Source organism: Quercus lobata, chromosome 10 (assembly GCF_001633185.2).
Source record: "Quercus lobata isolate SW786 chromosome 10, ValleyOak3.0 Primary Assembly, whole genome shotgun sequence".
Lineage (NCBI taxonomy): Eukaryota > Viridiplantae > Streptophyta > Magnoliopsida > Fagales > Fagaceae > Quercus > Quercus lobata.
Window position 1 is genome coordinate 11,646,776 of NC_044913.1, and position 16,727 is coordinate 11,663,502.

Here is a 16,727-nt window from a genome sequence, read left to right on the forward strand (position 1 = left end):
ATGGGTTTGGGTCATAAACGAGTCAACCCGAAAGCGACACGATAAGAAACGTGTCATAAGCGGGTCAACCCGTGTAACCCACAATAGACACGTTTGACACGCCAATTTATTTGTGTCAACCCGAAATGACCCACTTAACACAACTCGTTTAACTTGTATAACAAATAAATATTTATTTTATTTTAGATTTGTCAAATACCTTTTATATCCAACATATATTTTAAATTTAATAAGCAAAGTGAGTAATTACAAAAATTTACAAGAGATATAATTAGAAATTGAAACTTTCAGATCCTAGAACTACTAATACTTTTTTTTTTTTTTTTTTTGGCATAGAACTTGCACAAATAAAATTGGATGAGCTTGTGGAAGATGTTATGAATTTTGACATCAACAAAGAATCTATGGATGATAATCGTGGTCATAGTCAGGATTAGTCTACTGTTTGCTCAAATTCTTTCAATATTGATACTTAGTATCTGTCGAGTTCCAAGGATATTATATTTTTGTTGAACTATGTTATTTATATTTTTGTTAAACTTTGTTATTTTGAATTTGGGTTGAAATGTATGCACTTCTTTTGGAGTGTAAAGAACTTATTTCTAGATAATTGTTATATTTTTGTTGAATTATACTATTTTGAATGTGGGTTGAAGACTTAAGGTGTATGCACTGCTTTTTGGGATGTAAAAAAAAAAAAAAAAAAAAATTAGATGGATGTTATATTTAATATTATGCAGGTTGAAATGGGTTTTATTACATTCGTGTCAACCCAACACAACTCGTTTATTAAATGTGTCAAATGGGTTGGGTTAGGTCAACCTGCCTTATTAACAGGTCGGGTTAGGGTTGAAGGATCATGACACGATTATTAAATGGGTCGGGTTAGGGTTGAGTCATTTAGTCGAATACCCCTACCTCGACACGACACGAACCCGACACGCTAACCCGAATTGACACCCCTGGTCTAGAGTCCTCTCCAAGAATTGAATTCCAAAAACAGATGGCCCTCTCTCTCTCTCTCTCTCTCTCTCTCTCTCTTCAACTTTTGAAAACAAACAAGACAAAAACAATTAGCGCCGCCCTTCACCGCCCATAAATTAACCCACACCGGTTCCAATATTTTGTCTCTCTCTCTCTCTCTCCATAACCGTCCATAGCTTTTGATATCTCTCTCTCTCTCTCTCTCTCTCACTCACCAACTAAACACAAAATAAAAAACCCATTTCATTTCTGTTTCTCATTCAAAAATACCAAACTCACACAACACACACATATTTGAAAGCACAACAGCACGTACATACATACATACTTCTTCGCCAAGTCTCCTATTCCTACAATCCATACTATCTTCCTCAATCTACAAAAAGCCCATCATCCCATTTCATACTTCATTGAATATAGTAACACCCAATTCTCCAATTTTCGATTTGCTTTAATATCAGCCAAACCTTACTTTACATTGTGTTTAATTGGTACAGATTCTTAGTCATTTGGGTTCTTCTTTTTCCTTTGTTTCCAATATATAAGTACATCAATATCTTCATCTTTTTTTTTTTTTTTTTTTGGTTCCAAATTAAAGCATACAATTCTTGGGATTCTCTTTTTCTTAAATCATCTACTGTTTCTTTTTCAACTCTAAGTCCGTACACTCCGTACAAATATACACGTTCCTGCATGGAAAAAAGAGCAACCTCAAATCTTTAACCTCTTTTCTCTTTAAAATTTAGTCTAGTTTGCAAAAATCACTCTTAGCCTTTGATTTTTTTTTCCTTAACAAAGTTACAGTTTCTTTCTTTGTTTTTCTGATATGGAATATAGCAACGTTGTTAATCAAAGTTTGTTACCGTCAACCGAAGAAATTTCAAACACACGTGATTCATCTCCACATGGGTTTTCGGAGATTTCATCCTCGTACACTTCAGCCTCGTCGGAAAAACTAAATTCCGACGACATGGGTGTCGAGGATTCACTCTCCGAGACCCTCTCCGATGAAGAAGAACCGTCGGTTTCCGACAGCGAGAGCGCCGTGTCCTGCGCCAGTTACGAGCAGTTTCGTCTGTTCGACGAAGGTTTGGGATTGGTAAAGCTTGACGAAGGCGAAAAGGTTTACGACATCATCAAGAGAAAATTCATGATGAGTTTTGAGAGGCTTGGAGTGCAAGCAAGCGTGGTGAGCATTCACAAGCATGTTTACTTGGGCGTGAAGGAACAAGCGAGGTTGAATTCGTTTCAGATTTACGCTAAGGCGGTTGAGAACAAATGTGGTGGCAATGCCAGCATCAAATATAGTTGGTTTGGTGGTTCTAAAGAAGACATAACGAAGATTGTTTCGTATGGATTTGGTCTTCATGAAATGTCTCAAAACAATGGATTATATGGCTCTGGTGTTTATCTTACTCCGGATTCTTCTCCTTTAGAAAGGTAACTTACTCTCTAATATAGTTTTATTTTTTTTATTATTTTTTATTTTTTTACACACGCACACAATAGGTAGATAATTTAGTATGTACGTTATATTTTTGTGTTTTTTAATGATAAATTTTTTGTTGATAAATAAATTATATAGTATATTTGTTATTAGATTGTTGTGGTTTTGTTGATGAATTTGTGATTTTGTTGTATATAGTGCGTGCAATTCGCCGGTTGATAAGGATGGTCTAAGACATCTTTTGTTGACTCGAGTTATAATGGGGAAATCAGAGGTTGTACCGATTGGTTCTGAGCAGTGTCAGCCTAGTTCTGAAGAATTTGATTCGGGAATGGACAATCTTCAGACCCCTACAAAGTATATTGTTTGGAGCACCCACATGAACACCCATACCTTGCCTGAGTACATTGTCAGTTTCAGAGCTCCCCCTAGCTTAGCAGGTGAGCAATTTGACTTAATTTTTTGCTGTGGGTTTGTTTCTAATTTGATTCTGTTACTGTCATTGATGCTGGGTTTTTTTTTTTTTTTTTTTTTTTTTTTTTTTTTTTTTTTTTTTTTTTTTTTTTTTTTTTAACTAATTTGTGTGTATGTGTAATTTGTGTAGTATTTGTAAGAACTAAAAGGCAGCCATGTGAACCAACTTCACCTTGGATGCCATTTCCAGTTCTAATTTCAGAACTCTCAAAGTTCTTACCTCCACAATCTGTTTCCTTGATCCGCAAGCATCATGAAGCTCATAAAGTAAGTACTTCGGCACTACATTTATCATGGGTCACAAACACAAACTAGCTTTTTGTTTTAGCATTGTCCCTTGGTTTCATATGTTCTCATCAATTTGTTGGATCGGCAGGAGAGGAAGCTTTCAAGAAATGAACTGATACAACGATTAAGACATCTAGCAGGAGATAGGCTGTTGATTGCAATTATCAAGTCATTCAGAACCAAGGTACTATTTCTGTGATCAAATAGTTGTGCTCATGTTATTATTTAAGTGTAAAATCTGGGATTTTCTCTGGTAGTAATGTCGAGAAAATTGATTAAGTAGTAGTTTTTTTTTTTTTTTTTTGAAATTTTCCAATGAACAATGTTGTTTTAAACCCTCTTTTGAGTATTGACCTCTTAATAGAGTTTACGGATTACGTAAAATTGTTGTTTTTGTTATACAAGTATAAAGTCTTACAAGATTCCAAAGAAAAGAATGGTTGCCTTTTGATTTACGGATTTTATTAGAATCAAGGAATTTGAACAATAATTATGGGTATAAACTGTTTGATATATATTTAAACACGATATCATGATATGATTCTTGGAGATGTTGCTCATATAATGGATTTGAAATGACATCTTACACGTGCTCATAATAAAATTCAGATTCTTCCATATATAAATTCTATTAATAGCAAAATCTATTTCTTAAACAAAGTATTGAAATCCAAAATATTCTCTTCAAAATACATTTATTCCATCAATTGTGCATTCTGATGTATGTCTTTCTAGAATATATGAACTTTATAGCCGCAGGGAATTCACTTATGTATTATATATGTTGATGGTAGAAGATGGCTCTCTAGAACGAACCAGTTGTGAATTGGAATATAAAGTCTTTCTAGAAGAATCTACTTAATGCTGCTGGAATCACTTTGTGTAACAAATGTTGATCTTTGCTGACTCTCTAGGCTGTGACATGTAGAATCTTTACTTTGGTGAAAAGAGTGTTCTAATAGCATTGTATTGTAGAGAATTCGCTGGAATAAAGAGGAGGTGGCGTCTGGATATTAAAATTTGATTCTGATTGGACCACACAGAAGGTGGCGAGGATAAGGATAATCTTTTTCTCCACTTGATTCTTGCATCATCTGTGCTTTATTGTTCCAATATGCCCTTCTTCTAGATGAAGTTATGTAGCTTATGCTTACCTCTTTCTGTAGCAAGAAATGACCTCTCGTGTTACTTCATTAGTAGATGCCCTTCCTGTCATAGTTATTGTTTAGTTATTGTTTATGACTCATCAAAATTCACTTTGTCCTGAAGAGTGCTATCAGTCTCCAATTAAATAGTTAATATAACATAGAGATGCCACAATTTCCCAAAAGATTTAAGCCTATAGTTATGAGCCTAACTACGTTATATTAATAATTCATTCTTTTCATTAATATTCAATATAGAACTTCACTTTTTAACCACTCACACATGAATATCATAACACTTCGATCTAAAACCCCCCCCCCCCCCCCCCCCAAAAAAAAAGGGTTATTTTTCTGACTAGTATATACTATATATATATATATTTTTTTTTTTTTTCTCATTTTTTGACTGCTCTATTTGGTTTACATTCAATTATTTGCCTTTACATGTCCACAAAATTTGTATTAGAAAAAACTCTATTAACGGAATTTGAATTGGATGTTTTGTTTTCCCAGCAACTTAAGGCTCGCACAGGCCTTAAATAGGTAGTTGGCTTGAAGTGAATCGTGGATGGGAGTAATAAATATCATAATCAGAGCACACAGACAGTGCAGAAGAATCAATTTTGCGTGGAGGAAAATAGGGCAGTTGTGAGTTGCTGTCAAGAATCAGAATGATTGAGAATGCAAATTATGTTGACATGTTCAGTTTATGGAAATGGATGGTGAGGAACCTAGCTAGCAGAGATGCCAGAGGGGATAAGTAGAATTTTCTCATTGTTTTTGGTGTATATTGATAGTATAATCTTAGCTATTAGTTTTTACCTAATGGACTCCTTTTTTCTGTTGTAATCACATGGTTGCTTTATCAATGGAAATGATATTGTGAGCTGTTTTTGACCTCAACGAGTTTTTCTGGCTGGACTAATTGGGAAATTAAACATCTTTACAGCTCAAAATCTTCTTCTTTTGTTTTGTTTTTTTGTTTTTTTAATATTTTTTATAAAGGGGTTAGGTTCTGTGAGCATTTGTGCTTATCATTGCCAATTGCTAGTGTCATAAGTAGATCATTAATTCTAAGCTGCAATGGGTTTGTTCTTTTGGCCCACACTACACGGGGGGACAGAGGTTCAAATATCTTTGGCAGCAATCCTGAAATTTCAGTCTTGTTTTTGATAATACAATAGTTATAACATTGGGGGAGGGGATTACTATCATGGGAGAGGGAGGATTCAAACCTTAGTTCTCCTTAGGAAGGAGAGCAAGCTATGCCATTGAGTGAAGCTCAGTCAATGGCGTGGCGCAAGCCTGCAATTTCAGTCACTACCTTTTCTAAGCAAACCTTCCATCCTATTATGCTCTGCCCCTTCTATAAGCAAAAGTGTGCTGATTCAATTGTGTACACTGCACACATCAACCTCTTTCTTGCACAACTGGTGAATCTAGAACCAAGAAATTAAACGGTTCAACAAGAAATTCAAGTTGGCCTTGAAATTCAAAAGATACCACTGACTGAGACTACCCAACAACTTGACTTTGAGATCAAAGAAACACCTTGCCTTTGGCTTAGAAAATTGAACTTAGTAGCGTTGCTAATGGCATAATTGACTACTAATTTATACAAAACTAATATATGCTTCTCAAAAAAGTTTCTTAAATTTGACATTCAACAAGGGTCTTCATGATGAAGAATTAGAATATAGAGCACTGATTGTGTCCTTTGGGTGAAGCTGACGAGCGAATACAGCTTTCATCTGTCAAATGATGCTTTTTTTTTTTTTCCTGATAAGAATCTGTGAAATGATGCTTATTTGTTTCATAAGGTCAAATTGTGTATGTTCAAAGACTATGCAGGTAACCATCATTGGTATGTTAAAATTCTTTGAAAAACCATCCTGGAAATAGTGAATAGTGATTTATTCCTATGAATGGAATAGTGAATAAATCCCAAAACCTGAGGTTGGGAAATCTAAAGAATTGTGTTTGTAGTAAGGTAGTTGTTCTAGATCCAATGGAGTTGCAGAACAAAATTTTCAGTCTTCAGAGGGTAGTGGCTCAAGCAAAAACCTTAAATAAGAACTTTGTTCTTGGTAAAATGGTCTAACCCAAATGGATCAGGTTGAATTTGAGGAAGCAGTGAACCAATTAAAAATAAATAAATAAAATATTTCATCAAGATGAACTATTGTCAGACTAGAACTTTCAGGTTTGTGACCTTTTAAGTTGAGGTTACATGTGTGTTTGGATTGACTTATTTGTTGAAAGTGGATAAAAATAAAAATTTACTAGAAAAAATTTGACTTTAAAAAGGTTAGCATTCTTAAAAGTGTAAGCTAAGAGAAAGTGTAACCTTTTTGAATCTAAAGAGAAAGTGTAACCTCAATTTTCTTAGAATGGCTCATTGGATGCACATGATTATGCGAAGAATTTAATTGTGACATTTTATACCAAGGGGTTGAAAAGTATCTCTAATTTCTATTTGGACTAGGTTACCTATTTGGCTCTTTTTGGTATGTTAAGAAAGTTGACATAATTACTTCTTTTAGGTTTTCTTTATGAGGAATGAAAGTTTATTCATTTTTAAAGAAGTAATTAATCTTTCATGTTCACTAAGTAATAATATTTATAGACATATAAATAGACACTACAATAAAGAGTTCCGTGACCTTGATTCAAGGGTCTTGGTTTTTTTATTTTATTTTATTTATTTTTTTTTAGAGGAGAACCCTTGAAGGAGGAAGAATAATTTGAAAATTCTTTCGGGGCTGAAAAAAATTACCCAATGAAAGCTATGTAAAGTGATTGTTGTAATCCTTAATAAATATAGTGGATTTGATCTCTCTCTCTCTCTATTTAGATAGATTGTTTGATAAACCACGTAAAGTCTTGTGTTCTTTAAGTGTATGCTTGTTAATTTATTTTTCATTTACTGTTATTTGTTCAAATCCTTTACTTCTATTTGTTCAAATGCATTGAATAATTTTTTTTTTTTATAGAAAATTTCAACCTATGACGTCCGTTCCTGATGATAACCCTTTTATCGTCAAACTAAAATACTAATCGGTTTCTAATGCAAGCGAGAAATCCATTGAATACCATTGCAGGCTTTGCAGCACAAGTAGCATCAAAGCATGAGCGGATGAGAATGCTTTTACTTTTAATGGCTCACATGGTTACATTTATTTATGTTAATTCACGTCCGTCGGACCTTTGCAGGCATAGTCAACACTCAACAGTTCTGTGTATAGACAAATAAGCAACGCAATGAGGCATAGCATTACTGCATGTGTATGTGCGTGTGGAATGAACATTTTAGACCCTAAGTATATGTGAAAAATGTTGATCTCTCAGTTAAGCATATGCCCATTAAAAATAAAGCATATGTTCCCAAGAATTAGCTAAAAGAGAATAAAATGTTTCGAGAAGCAAAGGGAGGATGAATGGAAGACTTGGACTCTGCGTGGATAAAAACCGAGGAATATTTCTTGTAGGTGGATATATATGGATTTTGTGGATAATAATACTTTTCTTGTTTCTAGAGCCTTGAAGATGAAAAACCCAACACGACCCAATATGACCAGCACTTGGATAGGTTTGGGCCTCAATTAATACCTTGTGGAATCCAGAATTGGTGTAGTACATACTGTATACTTTAAAATTCAACAAAACTTTGAAGTTTTGCTTTATAATTAAAGTTGTTCTAGATCCAATGGAGCTGCAGAACAAAATTTTCAGTCTTCAGAGGGCAGTGGCTCAAGCAAACCTTAAATAAGAACTTTGTTCTCCGGAAAATGGTCTGTGACCCAAATGGATCATGTTGAATTTGATGAAGCAGTGAACCAATTAAAAATAAAAATAAAAAATATTTCATCAAGATGAACTATTGTCAGACTAGAACTTTCAGGTTTGTGAGCTTTTAAGTTGAGGTTACATGTGTGTTTGGATTGACTTATTTGTTAAAAATGGATAAAAATACAATTTTACTAGAAAAAAATATGAGGCTTGAAAAAGGTTAGCGTTCTTAAAAGTGTAAGTTAAGAGAAAGTGTAACCTCAACAATTTTAGAATTGCTCATTGGATGCACATGATTATGCTAAGAATTTAATTTTGACATTTTATACCAAGGTGTTGAGAATTATCTTAAATTTCTATTTGGACTAGGTTATCTATTTGGCTATTTTTGGTGTGATAAGAAAGTTGATATAATTACTTCTTTTGAGTTTTCTTTACGAGGAAGAAAAGTTTATTCATTGTTAAAGAAGTAATTAATATTTCTTGTCCACCAAGTAATAGCATTTATAGACATATATATATATATATATATATATATATATATATATATATATATAGACACTACAATAAAGAGTTTGGTGACCTTGACCCAAGGGTCTAGTGGTTTTTTTTTTTTTTTTTTTAAATTTATTTTACAAAAAATTTTTGATAGAGGAGAACTCTTGAAGAAGGAAAAATAATTTTGTAATTCTTTTTGGGCTAAAAAAAATCCTATGAAAGTTATGTAAAGTGATTGTTGTAATCTATAATAAATACAGTGAATTTGATCTCTCTCTCTATGTAGGTAATTTTTTTTTTTTTTTTTTTTTGATTTCTTGATAGAGGAGAACTCTTGAAGAAGGAAAAATAATTTTGTAATTCTTTTGGGGCAGAAAAAATATCCTATGAAAGTTATGTAAAGTGATTGTTGTAATCCATAATAAATACAGTGAATTTGATCTCTCTCTATGCAGGTAAATTATTTGATAAATCACATTAAGTCTTGTATTCTTTATACATGTGCTTGTTAGTTTATTTGTCATTTATTGCTATTTGTTCAAATCTTATATACCATTGCACAAGTAGTATCAAAGCACGCATCCAAAAAAAAAATAAAGAGGTAGTATCAAAGCATAAACGAATGGATTATCAAAAAAAAAAAAAAAAAAAAAAAAAGCAGGAACGAATGGGAATGCTCTTACTGCCCTACTTAATGGCTCACATGGTCACATTAATTTAATGTTAATTCTGGTCCATTAGACCTTTGTAGGCATAGTCAACAGTTCTGTGTATACACAAATAAGCAACGCAATGAGGCCCATGCTCTGTCAATGGGCTTGTAGATATTGGCCTCAACCAAACACTTCAAACTGTCCCGCCCCCAAGAAGCCCAAACATGTCCATCCCTTTTTCTTTTTCTTTTTTTTCCTTCGAAACTCAACTCAAGCAAACCTCATATTTCAATTCACAAACTCCCATTTATGGTCTGTTTAGATTGAGGAAGAGACAGGGGCCGAAGTAGAGTAGAGTTGGCCAGAAATTAGTCTATTTCCGACCAACTCTACTCTTCTTCCCTCTCCCCTCAATCCAAATGGACCCTTAGAGATTTAAGGCATGTGTATGTGTGTGTGAAATGAATATTATATGTAGGGAATTTAACCAAAATCTCAACCTATGAGAAACAAAACAGGAAATAGAGAAAATACACGCCAAAGAAAAAAATCACACGTACAAGACAATATTTACATGGTTCGGCAATTACCTACGTCCACGGAGTTGCAGGGATTTCACTATTATCAGGAAAGAATACAGAGTACAACTTGCAGCTACAATATTTTTTCTCTCACCCTCAAGACAAGAAAACACTATTCTTTCTTCTTATGCGGCTGCTAGGTTATTAGGAATTATCTCTCACGGCTATCCTTGATCTCAAACCTAATATATATATATATATATATATATATATATATATATATGTCAAAGTCGGCTGTACTAGGAATTACATTCCTAGTTGAATTCGGTCAACTTGGGCTTGTAGCAATTCAAGCCACATGAGCCCACTTCAACATTATAGACCCTACATGTATGAGAAAAATGTTGCATACACATTACATGGATTCAGTGGCGGAGCCACATTGAGGCTGGGGGGGCCATGGCGCCCCCCCCCCCCCCCCCAAATCTTAGAATTTAGAATTTGGTCCCTGCTCCTCAAATTTTTGAAGTAGTACAATAAAACCCAAAAATTAAAAAAAAAAAAAAAAGTTGATACCAGAAAAGACCTAAGAAAGAATCCACTAGATGGCCCATTCATTAACCCATAGCCACCAAATCCTAAAGCAAAAACCCAAATTTCTCCTTCATTTAGTAATAGCAGTACCAGCGATATATCTCTCTCTCTTCTCTCTTTGTTTAAGTGTTGTGAATGACTCAGTCAAAAGAGTGTATATAGTATATACTGAATGACTCTGTCAAAGGGCTCCTCAAATTTTTGAAGTAGTACAGTAAAACCCAAAAAAAAAAGAAAAAAGTTGATACCAGAAAAGACCTAAGAAAGAATCCACCAGATGGCCCATTCATTAACCCATGGCCACCAAATCCTAAAGCAAAAACCCAAATTTCTCCTTCATTTAGTAATAGCAGTACTAGCGGTATATCTCTCTCTCTTTTCTCTCTTTGTTTAAGTGCTGTGAATGACTCAGTCAAAGAAGTGTATATAGTATATACTGAATGACTCTGTCAAAGGAGTGTAATAGTATATATTGCTAAGTGCTATGAATGACTCAATCAAAGGAGTGTATATAGTATATACTGTTAGTTTTACTGCTTTTGTTTTGAGATACTATGTGTTGTACATTGTATTGTTGTACTTTGATAATTTAAAGGGTAAAATCTAGTAAACTACCCTGATTTTTGACATAATGACCAATTTAATCCTTTAACACAAACGGAGTTAATGTCTTTTGTTATTAACAATATGTTCACAAAACCAAATTAAAACTCAGATCTACTCTCTCTCCCTCTTCTTTTCTTTTTTTTTCCTAATCTCACCAACTATATCTCTCAACTCTCTTTTTCTGTGTTTCAAATCGTGGAGAAAAGCTGTAAAAAATTGTGGCTGTCAAGTTTTTTTTTTGGCTGCCAATTTCTTTACCATTTTGTTTGTAACTTTATATAATAATATATTAGTATTAGTATATTACAGTGTTGTTTTTTTTTTTTTTTTTTTTTTTTTTGGTAAACCAAGGATTTATATAAAACTAAAGAGCAGAAGAGGAAACAGGACAAAGCCTGTCCGAAAATACACCAAGGCAATCAGCCTCAACAAAGGAGATAAGGTCCACAGGCGGACTTGAATACAGGGAAAAATCTAAACTCTGAGAACAACCTAGTCTAGCTAAGCGATCCGCACACCGATTTGCTTCCCGAAAGACATGTTTGATACGAACATGAGGCATTTGGGAAACCATCAGTTTACAGTCATCAATAAGAGGGGAAATCACAGTGTTAGTGAGAGAGGGGTTGTTAAGAGCCTCCACAATGACTTTAGCATCCAATTCTACAACTATTTCAGAATTGTTTAATTGAAGACATAAGAGTAATCCATCTCTAAGGGCCCATAACTCAGCTGCAAGACTATTTGCTTTCCCTAATCTTCTGGAGAAACCCACAACCCAGCTTCCTTTGTCATCTCTTATCAATCCACCACCCCCTGCACTACCCAATAAATCACTTGAAGCTCCATCAGTATTGAGCTTTAGGCAGCCAGCTTGGGGCTTATCCCAACGGATTCTTTGAGGGATCCTGCACTTCAACCCCTTAGGACGAGATGCACAAAGAGCAAACTCCTCTGCCTGCATAATGATATCCTGCACAAGATTAGGATTAGGCCTTTTGTTGTTGAACACCAACATATTTCTTTGTTTCCATATCTTCCAGATGGCATAAAGGAAGATTGTTTGTGAAGTGGATAGTCTGTTTGGGTGAGGCTTCCCCTGTTGGCAGTTTGTAACAAGCCATTCCCTTGTGTTTTGAGTGAAAAAAGCTTGATTAATAGTTTGGAACTCTAGCTGACCCCAAATCGGCTTGATTAGCTCACAATCACGGAGAGCATGCATAATTGATTCACTTTCAGTATGACAGAGAGGACAAATTGGATCCTGAGTGACTCCTCTTCTCATAAGGCACTCTTTAACCCCAACACTGTTGTGCATACATTTCCACACAAAATTCTGGATTGTAGGGAGGGCATTAAGCTTCCATATCCACCTGCCAGCAAAGGTTTCTTCATGTGGGACCTCATTGGCAAGGCAGTAAGCACTCCCCAAATTGAAAGAACCTTTAGGAGAGTGACTCCAAGCAAGCTTGTCCCCGCCTCTCGAAACAATGGGAGTGGGAGTAGCTTGGATTTCAGCTTTCAGTTCCGGGGGAAAAACAAAAGGAATGGCTGACCAGTCCCAACCATAAGGGGCAGCAACATCTCTGATTCTGAGGTTGGAGGTTTCTCGGGTAAGAGGACCTTGGATAGCTTCTCGAAGAGGACCAAGGTTTGTCCAACAGTCAAACCAGAAACTTAAATTACTATCAAAGCCCGGAATCCACTTCACACCCTTCCTGAAAACTTCTTCACCTTTTAAAATCCCTCTCCAAGTGGGGGAGCATGGAGATCTTGACTTAATTCGCTCCTCAGATCTTTGTCTTGTACCATACTTAGCCTTAAGAACCCTTGCCCAAAGCGCATCACCCTCCGTATGAAGCCTCCAGTTAAGCTTTGCTAGAAGGGCTGTATTTCTACCCTTCGCTGTTTGTAACCCCAACCCACCTACATCCTTAGGTCTAGTGACTTTCCTCCAATTCACCCAGTGCATCTTCTTCGAATTATCCGTCGACCCCCAAAGGAAATTTCTATTCATTCTATCCACACCTTCCAAGATCTTGTTGGGCAGATAAACATTCTGCATTACATGAGCTGGGATGGTGGAGGAAGAGGCTTGGATCAACACTGTTCTGCCTGCCATAGACAAGAGATTTGCTTTCCACCCCGCTAGTTTTTTCTTCACCCTATCAAGGACAAATCCAAACTCTTGGTTGTTGGTCCCTGGATGTTTGAGAGGGAAACCTAAGTATTTTCCCAAGTTAGAAGTCTGCTGGAAGCCCAATAAACCCGATAGCATATCTCTTTGGTCCGGATCAATGTTGGGAGAGAAGAAAACTCGGGACTTCTCTTCACTAATAGTTTGCCCTGATTTAGTACAGAAATTTGTAAGGGCGTCTTTTACCGCTGCACAACTACCAGAATCTGCTCTGGCAAATAAGATGAGGTCATCCGCGAAGAATAGATGGGAAAAAGGAGGCCCACTTCTTGAAGCTTTGACTGGATACCAAAGCTTACTCTGGCATTTTTCCTCAATCAGGCGGCCTAGATACTCCATACAAAGGATAAAAAGATACGGTGAGATGGGGTCACCTTGCCGGATTCCTCTAGAAGGCTTGAAGGGTTCAAGACTGCCTCCATTAAAAAGGAGAGAAGTTGAAACTGAAGTTACACAACTTAAGATGAGGTCCGAAAGCCTATTTGGAAAATTGAAGTTTATCAACATCTCCCGGATAAAACCCCACTCGATTTTATCATACGCTTTTTCAAGGTCAATCTTAATGGCCATATAACCTCTTTTACCCTTTGTTCTGCCTATGGTGTGAATTAGCTCCTGAGCAATAATGGTGTTATCCACTCCACGTCTACCAGGAATGAAGGCAGCTTGGTAAGGGGAAATAAGTTTGTCCAGAAGTGGTCTTACCCTTGCCACAATCACCTTGGTAATGAGCTTGTAAGTTGTATTGCACAGGCTGATTGGTCTGTAGTTACCAATAACCTCAGGGCCTTGAATTTTGGGAATCAGCACAATGTGGGTTTTATTCATAAACTCAGGAACCCTTCGCTTGGTAAAAACATCCATGACTTCCTCCAACACTGAATCTCCCACAACCAACCAGAATCTCTGGAAGAAACCAGCGTGCAACCCGTCCGGCCCGGGGGCCTTGTACGCCTTCATAGACCAGAGAGCATCCTTGATTTCTTCCCTTGTGACCACAGAGTCTAGACTACATTTTTCTTCCTCAGATAGCTGGTTCTGCCACTGGTGGTGTTGCAAACCCAACCGGCCAGCCTCTGTGTGCGAAGTGGTGTAAAGGGAAATAAACCCCTTCCTGAAGTAGTCCATAACCTCCCTTTCTCCAGTAATCCAGTCTCCCCTCTCATCCTTAACTGAAGCAATATGATTCCTCCGCCTTCTAGCTAGGGCCGAGACGTGGAAGAAGGAGGTATTTCTATCTCCTTGGATCATCCAGTTTATCCTCGACTTCAAAGCCCACAACTCTCTTTCTTGATCCAGGACCATTTCGAGTTCGCTGTGAATTTGGTTTTCCAGGTAAATGAGATTATCACTAGGTTGATTAGCCAAGGCACGCTGGATGCCATAGAGCCTGGCTATGCATCTCCTCTTTTTTGCATGAATATTACCGAAGTGAATTTTATTCCAAACAGTGGCTTCCTTTGTAAATCTGTCTATCGATTCAGCTAGCTTCCCAGAACCATTCCAGGCATGATTAACCACAGCGGGGAAAGATAAGTCAGTAAGCCAAAAACTTTGGAACCGAAATGGTCTGTTTAGGTGTAACGATCTGTTGGGATTGGACTCTAGAAGGACCGGGCAATGATCCGAGTGGCACCGAGTGAGATGGGTGATCTTAGCATTTGGGTAGAGCAAGCACCAATTCGGATTCCCAAAGAATCTGTCGATCCTTTCAAGAATGAGGTTATTCAAGTCTCTTTTATTAGACCATGTATACCTTGGCCCAGAGAAACCCATGTCTACCATACTACACTTGTCTAGACAATCTTTGAACAAAAGGGACCGGCCAATACTAACACCCCTACCACCAAACTTATCTTCACCAATTAATGGTTCATTGAAGTCCCCAGCCATTATCCAAGGTTTATTATGCAGCTCAGCCGCTTTAGAAAGGTTTTCCCACAACACACAACGTTCTTCACTTCTAGGACTAGCATATATGGCAGAAAATATCCAAGCAAGGTCAGAGGAACGTACCTTAACCTCCACATGGATCTCCTGCTCAGTTTTTGCCAGAGCCTCAATCTCAACTTTATCTGAATTCCAAAGAAGCCAAAGCCCACCGGCGTACCCAATTGTGTCGGTGTGGATAGCACCATCAAAAGGAAGTAAATCTGAAATCTATTACAGTGTTGTTGCGTGAATGAATAACATTGATGTCAGTTCAAAGTGAATGTTTATATATAACAGTACTGTTTATTGTATTTATATTTGGTTTTGAGAATTTTTTAATTGTTTGGTTTTATCTTATTGCATTTAGTAGTTTATACTTAATTATTCATAATTTTTTTTTCTTTTTAAATTAGCTAAAATTTGAGTAATTTGTGAAAAAAAAAAATCCACAATCTATTCCTACTGCTGAAAGAAACTTTAGATATTGAACATCTTAGAAAGGCTCCCAAATGTGAACTTAAAAAATTAGATATTGTTTCTTTAAATATGATCCTGGATTTCAACAATATAAAACATGAGATTTTAATAAGTGATTGTTTAATTGTGAATGTAGAAAAAATCTGGCTAAAAAATTTCATTTAGAATCAATTATAAATTATTTTAGTACCATAAAAGAACATTAGATACAACTTTTTGATCATAAAAGATTTTATTCCTTAAGAATATTTTTATGTTTAGCTTGGCCCTCCTGAAAAATAATCCTGGCTCCGCCATTGTATGTGCTGATTTTACACATGCTAGCAAAGTAGATATGAAGCCCTGATCTTTCATTTATATGCCCATTATTAAAAATAAAGCATATGTTCTCAAGGATTAGCTAAAAGAGAATAAAATGTTTCTAGAAGCAAACGGAGGATGAATGGAAGACTTGGATTCTGTGTGGATAAAAACCAAGGAATATTCTTGTAGGTGGATATATATGGATTCTGTGGATAATAATACTTTTCTTGCCTTGGAGATGAAAAACCCAACGACCCAATGTTACTAGGACTTGGATAGGTTTGGGCCTCAATTAACACCTTGTGGAATCCAGAATTGGTGTAGTATATATACCATATACGTACTTCGAAATCCAACAAATCAATGAAGTTTTGCTTTCTAAAAGTCTCCTCAATTTGAAGCCAGTACTAGCACGTTGCTTGGAATAAGAATTCCTTGTTGAAAAGAAAATTATTGTTCTAGAAAATTGACTGAAGAAGCAAGTAGTCTCACATGGCTAATGTGCCATAAATATGAAAAGACCACGACATGAACCTACGATTGAATCGTTACCAACTAATTAATTGCTTCAATTCCCTTCCTATTGACATTTTATTTTAAAGTCTCACGATTTCACAATTCACACTTCACACCCATTAGGTCTAACCTTAAGAAGCTTACGTTTGTCATGGCCCATGGTTGAAACCTAACCTTAATTAATGGTATATTCTATATTGCGAAACCATTAATTATACCAATTTTTATTTGGTTAAATTAATATTTGGTTCCCCAACTATAAGGTAAGGTTTTATTTCACCCCTCAATTGATTGTATCAATTT

The 16,727-nt window shown here is 36.0% G+C and overlaps 1 protein-coding gene across 2 annotated transcripts; it reads left to right on the plus strand.

Moving 5' to 3' along the window:
* The first annotated feature begins 1,004 nt into the window (after positions 1-1,004).
* On the plus strand, positions 1,005-5,241 carry LOC115965657 (probable inactive poly [ADP-ribose] polymerase SRO5). 2 transcript variants are annotated; one of them, XM_031084929.1, is made up of 6 exons: positions 1,005-2,424; positions 2,630-2,871; positions 3,036-3,172; positions 3,282-3,377; positions 4,169-4,239; positions 4,852-5,241. In XM_031084929.1, exons 1-5 carry the CDS (start codon positions 1,811-1,813, stop codon positions 4,208-4,210), a joined length of 1,131 nt encoding a protein of 376 aa, XP_030940789.1. In that variant the 5' UTR covers positions 1,005-1,810; the 3' UTR covers positions 4,211-4,239; positions 4,852-5,241. The 2 variants fall into 2 exon arrangements, with proteins under 2 accessions (XP_030940789.1, XP_030940790.1); XM_031084930.1 differs by lacking the exon at positions 4,169-4,239.
* Positions 5,242-16,727: the final 11,486 nt, after the last annotated feature.